Source organism: Pomacea canaliculata, linkage group LG2 (assembly GCF_003073045.1).
Source record: "Pomacea canaliculata isolate SZHN2017 linkage group LG2, ASM307304v1, whole genome shotgun sequence".
In the NCBI taxonomy this organism is placed as follows: Eukaryota; Metazoa; Mollusca; class Gastropoda; order Architaenioglossa; family Ampullariidae; genus Pomacea; species Pomacea canaliculata.
In genome coordinates, this window is record NC_037591.1 from 37759062 (window position 1) to 37770663 (window position 11602).

Here is an 11602-nt window from a genome sequence, read left to right on the forward strand (position 1 = left end):
GTCCATTCAAGAAGATGCCAGATGGAATTTGTGTTGAACTTGTCATTAGACAAAAGCAGTGTTGTAAATTATCTTGCATGTAAAAAAAAAAAGGTTTGAAATGTAATATGGTGGCCTTGCAGTCAACTAAACTAAAAAAATTAATATTTGGCAGGTTGGTAACTTCTTAAAACAATTAACAAAGTTGGCTGTGTTTAAAAGTTCTCGATTTGCAAACTTTTTTTGATTATAATAATGAATCACAGCAATGCGACATACAGAAAATATTATTTAGCGAGTCTATAAATGCCTTAATTTTTCCCAGCCCCCCCCCCCTCCCACCATGTTCACACAATCAGTTCACTTATTTTACGATAATTTAAACATTTCTGGATTTTTTTTTTCTCATCCTGTTTTAGTGACAGACCAAATTATAAAACCTTTCCGATGGACATTTGTTTTTTATAACCATTTGATCCCGATTACATAGAAAAAAAAACTGAGCAGTAACGTCGGTAACATCAATAAATGTATGTATATCAATAAATTAGGTTTATTTATAAAAATGCCAAGCTCTCATTAATAATGAGACGATAAACAACAAATCATTAAAACGAGTGAGTTCACATGGAATATTTTTATTTTGTCTTTATTTGAAAACAGAGATACTTAGAAAGAAAAAAAAAATAACACAAAAAAGCTAATGGTTTCCAAGCAAGAAAGCTGTTGGGGGAAATTTATAGTCTTGGCATACTAGGATAAACTTATATAGGATAAACTAGGATAAACTTATTATATAGTAGGATGTCAAGTGAAACACTGAAAAATTATCTAATGCATGATATATTTATTTTAAACCGTAAAACTTGAATTTCTCCAATTTACATTTTCAATGCAAGCATTAAAAATTTGCAGTTTTGTTTAGAAATGCATTAGATATCTGATGATGAATAGAGATTGTGGTGTAAACATTGCTTTTGATGAAATTAATACTTTTCAAAATCTCTAATTGCTACATTCAAATGGAGTGAGGGTAACCATGTTTGATTTCTTTTAACGCCTAGAGATCTTGAGATATCAAAATGCTAGAACATCAGTTATAACATTGCCTCTAGTTTACCAAAAAAAAAAAAAACCCTAAAGATTTGATATATGACATGGTATTAAGTATTTTTTTAAAAAAAATACTTGTATGTTTTGAAACAAAAACATTGATTTAAGCAACAATTTTCACTCTAGATACTCAAAAAGTTTTAAAGTGCTATTTATATGTTATTTTTTGAGTGAACGACGAAGAAGAAGAAGATATGTTATTTTGTTACTTTATTTTTAAAAAAATCCCTTAAAGATAGTTAAAATATTGCCTTTAATTTCTTGAGTATCCTCGTGACCTATTGCAGTGTGTTCAGTTACTTTTATCCTATGACAATTCCGGTGATTAAATGTTTAATGTGCTTGCTTAGTGAACACATGGGATAAATAAGGATTTAAACATTGTTAGAAGAATCAAATATTTTATTTCCAAAAATATTGTAACATATACCCAAGGCGAATACCTATTACAAAATTAATTTAAATGTGGAGATGCCATAGTTGTCCACCTTGTGAGTGCCCATTATTACATTACAAAAATCACAAGAGTGAAGGACCGTGCAACTTGGTAAAATGCCACACCAACATGCTTCAGCAACAGATTATTCCAAACAATAACTGCAAAAAAGGCAAAAGACATCACTAATAGCAGAGATGGGCTTGATGCTATCCAGCAGGCTGATGGGTCCAGCAGCATCAAGAGTTTCAGTCTCTGAGGCAAGATCCTCTTCACTTTCCACTGAAACCTTTTCTTCATTTCTTAGTTGTAAAGCAATTGATGTAATTGATACAATAGATGATGTGATTGCACTCAAAAAGTTGCCATAGAAGACCCTTGTGTTTAAGAGTGAGCAGTGGATACTTTGCCGGATGATGCAGGCTTTTCTGTAGGTGCTTCAGCAAGATTCACTTTTAGAATGGAGTGCACAATAGTCTCTTGACCTGTAGCTATTAAACATTCACAGAATAGATCAAAAGCATGAGGACCCCGTCTTGGTAGTATGTCTAAGAGCTCTTCAATTTGTCTGTAGGTGTTTTTGTTGGTCTGAAACAAGAATTATTTTATACAATCTGTTTATAGAAATTTTGATGAACAGACTTATCAGTTTTGTAAAAAAACACAGCAGGAACAATCAATACAAGGTTTGGATTGTAAGGATAACTGCAAGCATGCATTTCAGTAAAAAATTTGTTATTATACCTGCTTGAAGGCATGCACCTTCTTTCATCATACAACGAGACACATAAATGATGAATTTAAACACTTACTTTGATCTCCCGGACTATCATCTGGGTGAGCACTTTACGCTGCAAAAGCTCGCTGTATAGATCTTTAGTCACATCGATGTTTTTGATCAGTTTCACACGGTTGGTTATGAGCAGTTCTTCGTGAAACTTCTCCATTCTCTGCCTCTGATGGTTCTGACACTTTTAGATGTGTTATGGTCTATAAAAAAAGCACAACAATTGTTCATTATTTTACCTAGTCTCTCTGCTAAGTACCATATTCACAACAAGACACAGTTGTTGCTTCAATCATAATTTATCCTGTAAACTATGAAGCTAGTGCATGATAACACAAAGTACACTGCAACCAATCATTATGATGTTAGACTACCATTCACACTGAATCTCTTTTCTGTTTTTCCCTTATGTCTGTCAGGCTAAGCAGTTATTCCAGTGTCGTACTCGGCATTATACAAATTTCAGTAATAGTACACATCAATGTAAAGCATTAATTCTGTTATGACTGACTTTTTATCTCAAGAATATGATTGCTTATTAGTATCTTATTTTATGTGGTACAACTCCATTTTAGGAGGTCCTACATTAAGACACTTTTCACAAACTGGCAAAAGAGCTAGAATTGTAAGTACAGTGGAACCTCGGTTAACGAACTTAATCCGTTCTGGAAAGCTGTTCGTTAACCGAAATGTTCGTTATCCGAAACAATTTTTTCCATAAGAAATAAAGGAAATAGATTTAATTGGTTCCCAGCCCCTGTTGACTCGCTATTTGAAAGTTACAGGCTGTATATATATATAGGTATTTGTTTTAATGAGAACAGTTATAATGCAATATAAACGGAGTTAAATAAACATAAAAACATTAACGAAAGCATTTAAACATCAGAAAACTTGCCGTTTCGACGGCGTGGTTGGAAACAGGTATGGGGAGGAAGGGGTGGAATTACTGCTTTGAATCCCCTCTCCATGAGCACACGTGACATTATAAAATCGGGGGTGACTTCCTTTTTCTGTAGCTTTGAGGTTAAAGAAAAAAACTTGTCCAGTGTCTGCTTCTTCTGCCTTTTTTTGTAAAACTCTTCGGTAATACGACATCACATATCCGACAGACGCATGCCACCTTCATACTTTGAAATCATTTCCTTTTTCAATTCATTTGTTGGCCGCGTCCTTGTCATTACCTCACTGCTATTAATTGCTCTTAATCTTCTTTGGAGCCATGATTGAGGATTGTCTTATTAAAATAAAGCAAAACAATCACTAAATAAGAAGGATGCGCACAGGTAAGGAACGACTGATCGTAACTGTCTCGAGCGCGAATGATTACATGCTGGTCGGTCACGTGTGGTTCACGTGGCTGTTCGTTATCCGAAATTTTGTTCGCTATCGGAGACAAATTTTTAACGAAATTTTTGTTCGTTATCCGAAATTTTGTTCGCTATCCGAGACAAATTTTTAGCGAAATTTTTGTTCGTTAACCGAAAAATTCGCTATCCGAGGCGTTCGCTAACCGAGGTTCCACTGTATGCTTTAGGTTATCGTCTGGATTAAGGATATATACATATTTTAAAAAAATAATTTCAGAGGGTACAGATGAGTACAGTATAACATTCATAAATTATGTGGGCCTCATAAAAAGTTATTCCGTTTGTGTATCATTAGGCATAACTGTCACTTTCATTTGATAACAATGACTAATTAGCTTTCGTGTGTCATAAAATGTCATACGCAAGGAGACTTTCTCCCTACCTCTGAGTTTTTAAGGCTAACCAGATACAGACTTCATTATCGGAGCTATAAAGCAAGATTTCTCATGTCCTATGCTTTCAATTCTCCTTCCTAAGTCATTAAGTGCAATTTATTTCTTTTATTCATAATATTTATAATTCTTATGCAGAAAGAAAATGTAAGAAGCATGCGAGCATTAATGGTCAAAATGACTGCCATGTCATTGTGTGCAGCAGGAGAAAAGAAGGAGAAAAAGATAATACCTGCACTGTTTGAACACTATAACATGTCATTACACCACAGATAGTGTAACTTTGGTTGTGATGCTGCACTATAAGAGTGTATAATTATTAAAGGGAAATTTATGTCGTGCTTTTGATCTTGATTTGTGAAATCTCTCTTTGGTTACTTTTTAAATATTTATTTCCATACAGGTAACTACCAAGAATCTAGCTGAATGTGCAAGAGACAAAAATGTCGGAGGTGGAAAGTGATGACAAAAATACTCCCACTCAACCAAAAAAGATACGGACAACTCCGAGTAGATTTCAGTCTGTTGTCATTTCCTCTACTTAATTTTAGGAATTTTTTTGGGGTGGTGTGGGCATCATGTAATGTCACAATTCTGTGTCATCTTCCTGGTAAAGTAGCATAAGTACAGTGATAAACAAATTTTGTACAATAACAATATAATGTTGTTTAAAAGATAATTTAGATGTGAAAAATATTTTTAAACAACCTATCAGCAGCTTACCCAGCCTGCAAGAGAGTAGCGCATCTCATGGGCCCCTTAGGGAATTGAAGTGAACAAGCGAGAGATGTGTAATGCAATCATACACTGACTAAACAGGTGTCATGGCGGTGATGACGCGTACATCCGCTTTTTCCGTACAGCTAGACTTCGCAGGCAAAGTGACACGTGTTCGTGTCGCACCCCTCCCCACCTCTGTTTCTTTCCCCCCTCCCCAACCCGCGTGGAGCCGCTGCAAGTCAGGGTACGGGTCAGGGTTCAGTCATCGCCCTGCGTGTAACCTGTGAAACCCTTCGCCCACAGTGGGCGCCTGTTAAAATGGCGGCTGCTAGCGAAGTATAGAGAATGTAATTTAATTGATAAACATATTTGACAGCGACGACGAAGTAATAGAAGCAATCTATTGCAGCGCCAAACAATATACTTCTAGTAGCAATCATTTGTGAAGTAAAGAGGAAAACGTCCATGAGTTTTAAAGATTATGTGGAAAAACAATGCAGTAGTCTGCTATTTCCAGTATGACCATGAGAAAATTTGAGGAATAGAAAAATAAAATAAAATTCAACGTCGGTCTGTCGCCTAGGAAAGTCTACTTAACCAAGAAAGAGATATGAATTCTTTTAGAAAAGGTCTGTGACGACTGCGATAGGTTATTATCTGTGAAAACACGAAGTGCCGAACACAGGTTAAATAGTTTATTTCCGATTTTCCAGTTTTTTCGTCGTTCTCGTTATTCGTATTATGTCTCTTTTTGTCATTTGAATGTCTTCCTTTTTTTAGTTTCTGTAGTTTGTAGGTCAGTTTGGATGACTATTTTTTTGGAAGACAAAATTTCAGGCGAACTTTATAACTATCTTTAAAAAAAATGCATGCAAGGGATGGCATTCGAGTAGCATGTCACATAAAACTAGGGACTCTGTAATCAGACGCAACATGCTCTATAAATGAAGATTGATGGTGGAAATGCTTTTAAAGGTTGTGAAATTCATCTGAGAATTATTATCTGAGAAATCCTGCATCTTACACAAAAAGAAAAATTAAGTTTGCATTTGCATATTAAATGTAAAGAAAACACATAAACATACATATATCAGGGCTTCTGCTAAGGCTAAATTCTTTGGGGTCCCAGGGACCCCTTCCTCAGATTTCTAAGGGGTCCCAGGCTAACTCTAAGGGGTCCCTTTACAATGTAGAAAAAAATCAACAAATCAACTACTTTGTTCAACTGCCTTTCAGGCACACAAAGCACTGTAATGTCTAGTCAGAAACGGCGAGATTTCTGTGCCATGATGTCTGTGCAAGCATCAGTGATGAGCTTATGCTCACTGTACTTGGGGTGCTCACTTTCTTTCCGTTTCTAAGGCAATGAATTTAACCACGCTGTCACCGACATCTTTGAAATAAGTTAAATAAGCTGCACCTGGTGGTGGATGGGAGAAGATGTATGAAAGTATGAATGCCTCAGATGCCATCATTCAAGAGGAAGTTCTCGACCGTAACCTGGCAATTAATAGGTTAGTGAGAACTAGAGTTGTAAGAAACATCAACGAGAGGTGGCACGTTGCTAAAAGTATCAAAGTTGGGATAAAAAAAAACTGGTGCAAGGTAGAAAAGCGAACCTCGGCATGACGTGACGCCCACAGCTCAGTGACATTCAGTGAATTCTGAATGCTACGTAAATCATGAGATGAAGGGGGATCGAAGGTGTTTGAAACTGTACAAATAAATTAAACGAGTTTCAGTTGCAAACTATATTTAGCAATAAAACGCCTTTCTCAGCCGACTAGTACTTGCTGTAGGGTCTAAGAAAAGTGAGGCGAAACGGCTTCTATCTACTGTCTTTCCTTACATCTTTCTTTACTCATAAGAGGGGATAATAATATTTAATACTTTCAGTTCATTCCTCCTGATGACTGACCTAAAGTACACCTCGGTTTGAGTCCAATCTTTGAACTTTTACAAATGGCCAACAATTCACGACTGCAACATAGTGCCCCCACTGTGTCTTTCTTCGCTTATCTAACCCGACCATTATGCGATCAATTCAGTTGTTTTTATGTTTGTGTCATTTGCGCTGTTCATTCTTCTCTCCTTTATAAATTCTAGTTTTGTTTGTTTGTGGAGAATACAGTCAGTCATAACCCCGACAGAATGTTCAGATAGAAGTCGTTTCGCATCAGCGCTCAGACCCTACCGCAAGTACTGGGTGAGGGAGACGATTTATTGCCATGCTAGTCGGCAGTGCCTGTGATGTCCACCCCGCCTTTTGTCCGGGTAGTAATTGAAGACGACTGGCCGATGGCAGTCCACACCTCGTGTACTCCTACCTTCCCTCGCACGGACGATACCCCTCACTTCCCCCCGGTGGGAAGATATCGGCCTTTAATGGAACTCTTCTTGGTAAGGGAAAACAAACTCAGTGCAAGGGAAGTTACTCTCACCTTGCAGCAGACGACAACAATAGGTTGGTCTACGACGTCAGACACTACACTTACCCAATTTTGTATCTGTTCTTCGCCCAAATTTGAAGGGGTCCCCTGGGACCCCATTGATGAAAATTGAAGGGGTCCTCCGAACTTTTAATGCGTACTGTACGCAATTTTTTGCGTAATCAGAAGCCCTGTTATATTATTTAAAGAAACATGTGAGTACAAAATGTTAAGCAATATTGACTTCATATGCATTACTACTAGAACACTGCCTAATGTACTGTCAGTGAACTTTTTTTTTTAAATAAAATCTGCAACATTTGGGGAACTTAATATGAAATGGTGGGATTTTGTGTACACTGGCAGCAGAAGTCTGGTGTGGTGGTTTTTGTTTATAGATTTTGCTAACAAATTATGTACATGTTATATCAGCCTATTTGTTATTGGAAAGCCACATGGCTTTATTGAAGGTGAAGTGTTATGTATAAACATTTGAAAAGGCCCATTATCTTCGATATTAAATAACCTTTCATATGTAAATTAGAAACACCCATGCTTGTTATATACTTTGCTTGGCACTTGTGTGTATGGAAAAGTTTTACCAAAACTTAGATTTATGATTATATCACCAAAACAAAAGTGCGTATACACTGAATTGAAACCAATATTACAGAAATAAATTACTCAGTATGGATCTTACTACTACAGGTACTACTACAACACAAAAGAAAGATGGCCAGTTTATCAGTTCATACACTACTATTGTGTACGATGATTTTGGCTTTTTAGGTGTGCCATTTTACATTGTTTTGCATGATTTGTCCTTATTTGATAGCTTGAGCAAAACAAGAAAAAAAAAACAGCCAATATTTTCAAGAATGGACACAAAGAAAGCTAGAATGCACTAAAAACATAAAGCATATACAACAACTATCATCCAAACAAAATGTTCAACCCAAAGTACTTCTAATTCTCAGTGAGGAAAAAGTAAAGAAGGGTTACAATACCAAATGAAAAGCTGAAAGAAAGATGACTTTATTAGTTTTCTAGATTCTAACAAGATTAGCCAGCTAACAAATGAAGTTAATGAGTTGTTACAAAAAGGAGGAAGTAGACTAAGATAAAATATAGAATATAAAATATATGAAGGCATGCACCTTCTTTCATCATACAAGGAGACACATAAATGATGAATTTAAACATTTACTTTGATGTTCCGGACTATCATCTGATTGAGCACTTTACGCTGCAAAAGCTCGCTGTATAGATCTTTAGTCACATCAATGTTTTTGACCAGTTTTGTACGGTTGGTTATGAGCAGTTCTGTGTGAATCTTCTCCATTCTCTGCCTCTGATGTTTCTGATGCTTTTGGAAGTGTTATGCTCTATAAAAAAAAAAACACAAATGTACATTATTTTACCTGGTCTCTCTGCCAAGTACCATATTCACAACAAGACCCGTTTGTGTATCATTAGACATAACTGTCACTTTCATTTGATAACAATGACTTAAATAACTTTGGTGTGTCATAAAATCTTGTATGCATGGAGACTTTCTCCCTAAGCTCTTAGTTTTTAAGAATAACCAGATGCAGGCTTCATTATTAGTGCTATAAAGCCAGATTCCTCGTGTCCTATGCTTCTAATTCTCCTACACAAGTCATTAAGTAAGTGCAATTTTTTGATACATAATACAGGTAGTCCTCGACTTACGACGGGGATCCGTTCTTACGCGGCGTCGTAAACCGAATTTTGACGTAAGTCGGATCATCCGTTCATACAGTACTGTACCATAATAACAGTACAGTACTGCAAGCACTTAGCCTATCCAAACACCTATCCTAACACAGTACCCTACATAATTATCAGTAAACATAAGTACAGCAAAATATTGTGCAGTACAGTGCGCTTTGTTATCACTGTCGCTTTCATAGGAGCAGATCCTGTAACATGTTCAAGGATGAGATCTTTATCCTTGATAATCGTAGCGACAGTCGAGCGACTAAGTCCTAATGACCTGCCAATTTCTGTTGCTGTTTCCCCCTTCTCAGATTACACGTACAGTTCGACTTACGACGCTAAACCTCGCAAGTCGGAATGAGCGTCCTATAAAGCGTCGTAACCACGAAACGACGTAACTCGAGACCGTCGTAACCCGAGGACTACCTGTATTCATAATTCTTGTGCAGAAAGAAATTTTATGAAGCATGTACAAAGCATTAATGGTAAAAATGCTATGGCATTGTGTGCTGCGCAGGAGAAAGGAATGAGAAAAAGATAATACCAGGACTGTTTGAACACTATAAAATGTCGATCATTACACCACAGATAGTGTAACTATATGTTTGTGATGATGTTCTATAAGAGTGTATTATTATTAAATGGAAATTTATGCTGTGCTTTGTATCTTGATTTGTGAAATCTTATTTGGCTACTTTTTAAAAATATTTATTTCGATACAGGTAACTATACCGAGAATCTAGCTGAATCTGCAACAGACAAAAATGTCGGAGGTGGAGAGTGATGACAAAAATAATCTCACTCAACCAAAAAGGATACAGATAACTCCGATTAGATTTCGGTCTGTTTTCATTTCCTCTACTTAGTTTAAGGGATTTTTTTTTTTTTGTTTGTTGAGAAAATCGTGTAATTACACAAGGCTGTGTCATCTTTCTGGTAAAATAGCATACTTACAGTGATAAAAAAATTTTGTATAATAATAAAATGTTCTTTAAACAACCTATCAGCAGCTTACCATGCAGCCTGCAAGAGAGTAACGCGCTTCGTAGGCCCCTTTAGGAAAGTGAGGTGAACAGGCGGGAGACTGGTAATGCGAGGGCATGACCTCTGGGCGGTGATGACTACGCCTGCATCTAGCTTTCTCTCTACAGCCGCGCTTGACTACGCAGGCCAGTCGACACGTGTTCGTGCCGCACCCCTCCCCACCTCTGTTTCCCCCCACCACCACCATCGCGACAAGTCAAGGTACAGGGTCAGCGTTCGGTCTACGCTTTGACCTTCTCGAGGACCTTTTGTACTGTACGTCCAAGGACGTGTATAGGTGGTGTAGCGGGAGGGTTTGCTTAGGTCAACGTGTACCGCTGACAGCGCTTAGTTCCCTCCACCCCGCATCCCCTTCCACCCCACGCTTGGTCGCGCGGCGCGAGACGGACAGCAATAGCGGGTGACGTAGTACCCAAACTGTCCGGTACAAATCACAGACGTTGTACCCTATAGCTTTAACGTCTCTGTAGGCGAAAATTCAGTGTCCGCAATGTCCGCCCCGTATGCATGAAGATCGGAGAAGGGGTTTAAACGGGTGTAGCGCTGATCAGGGTGGATAGTTTGCTACACCGCCAGGCCGGAGAGCTCCGGGCTCCCATCCATGCGAATTTTTCGCTGCTATCCACCCAGTGTCTCTCGTTCGCACTGTTTCGTGCACACCTGCGGAGTCAGACAATTGCGCGTTCTTTCTCTCCAATAAAACAGAATGATTTGTCTGTATAACGTCTCTGGTGAGAGCGAGTTGAAAATTCAATCAAATATATATTCCATCACATACCATCAGCTAGTGCCAGCCAATGGATGAATGATGATGATGACTGCAATTGGAGTGCATGTTCTCTCGATATTACTGATATTACTAACCCTAACCCTAACTCTTCGCTGTCCATATCGATTTGCTTAAAAAAAAAAAAAAGGAATAAAAACCAGTCAGTCGATCCACGATCGAAGGACCTGCTCACACCACCGCTCGACAGGCCTGATCGAATGGAGAGTCTTGTTCAGTTCTTCCGCACAACGACAGTTCGTCAACTGGTACCAGTTACGGGAATAATGAATAAATGTCGTTGAGTACAGTGTTCGTTGGAAGATGCTCGGCTTTAGGAAGGGGAGGGGAAGCAAACTCTATGTTGACAGTGAACGACAAAGCTGCCCCCTCTTGCCTCCCCTGGTTCTGGTTCCTACATCATTTGAAGAATGTTGGCACCTGCTTCAAGCTGTACAGGACTTTTGCAATATTCAGCCTGTCGGTTGAGTACAGTAAAGCTTTGTAAGAAAATGGCCATTGCTGTCAACGATGACTGAGGTCTCGTGTCGACCTTTAAGTGTAGTTTCCATTTGCATGCAATATGCCCAGATTTTTTTGTTTGTTTTTGTTGTACGTGCGACACACTCGGTCAGAAAGCAGCTATACAGGCAACTCTTCACACATCCCAGTGAAATATACCTTCCAATTCAGTTAAGCAAGGCTCCACAAACCCATTTATTTGACTACATGTGAAATAGAGTTTTACAAATCATTCAAAACTGCGCTAACAGTAACAGACCGCTTATATTGGTCATGAGCTGTACGTACATCGTGAGACTATAAT

General features: G+C 38.0%; 1 protein-coding gene across 3 annotated transcripts; it reads right to left on the reverse strand.

The window, feature by feature from the left end:
• Window positions 1-1476: 1476 nt before the first annotated feature.
• LOC112556719 (caspase-2-like) lies at window positions 1477-10344 on the reverse strand. 3 transcript variants are annotated; one of them, XR_003097810.1, is made up of 4 exons: window positions 9982-10344; window positions 8434-8611; window positions 2341-2518; window positions 1477-2116 (listed from the first exon to the last, which is right to left on the reverse strand). XR_003097810.1 is itself a non-coding variant. In XM_025225976.1 (3 exons), exons 2-3 carry the CDS (start codon window positions 2473-2475, stop codon window positions 1913-1915), a joined length of 339 nt encoding a protein of 112 aa, XP_025081761.1. In that variant the 5' UTR covers window positions 2476-2519; window positions 9986-10005; the 3' UTR covers window positions 1477-1912. The 3 variants fall into 3 exon arrangements, 1 of the variants encoding a protein (XP_025081761.1); XR_003097809.1 differs by lacking the exons at window positions 8434-8611; window positions 9982-10344 and adding an exon at window positions 4801-4952; XM_025225976.1 differs by lacking the exon at window positions 8434-8611 and having other exon boundaries at window positions 2341-2519; window positions 9986-10005.
• Window positions 10345-11602: the final 1258 nt, after the last annotated feature.

What these genes read in the sequence shown, in the direction of transcription:
- LOC112556719 (XM_025225976.1), bottom strand. Translation starts at nt 2,475, where the DNA reads ATGGAGAAGTTTCACGAAGAACTGCTCATAACCAACCGTGTGAAACTG. An exon ending in TGATAGTCCGGGAGATCAAA is followed by an intron (nt 2,117 to 2,340) that starts GTAAGTGTTTAA and finishes TTCTTGTTTCAG; the next exon opens with ACCAACAAAAACACCTACAG.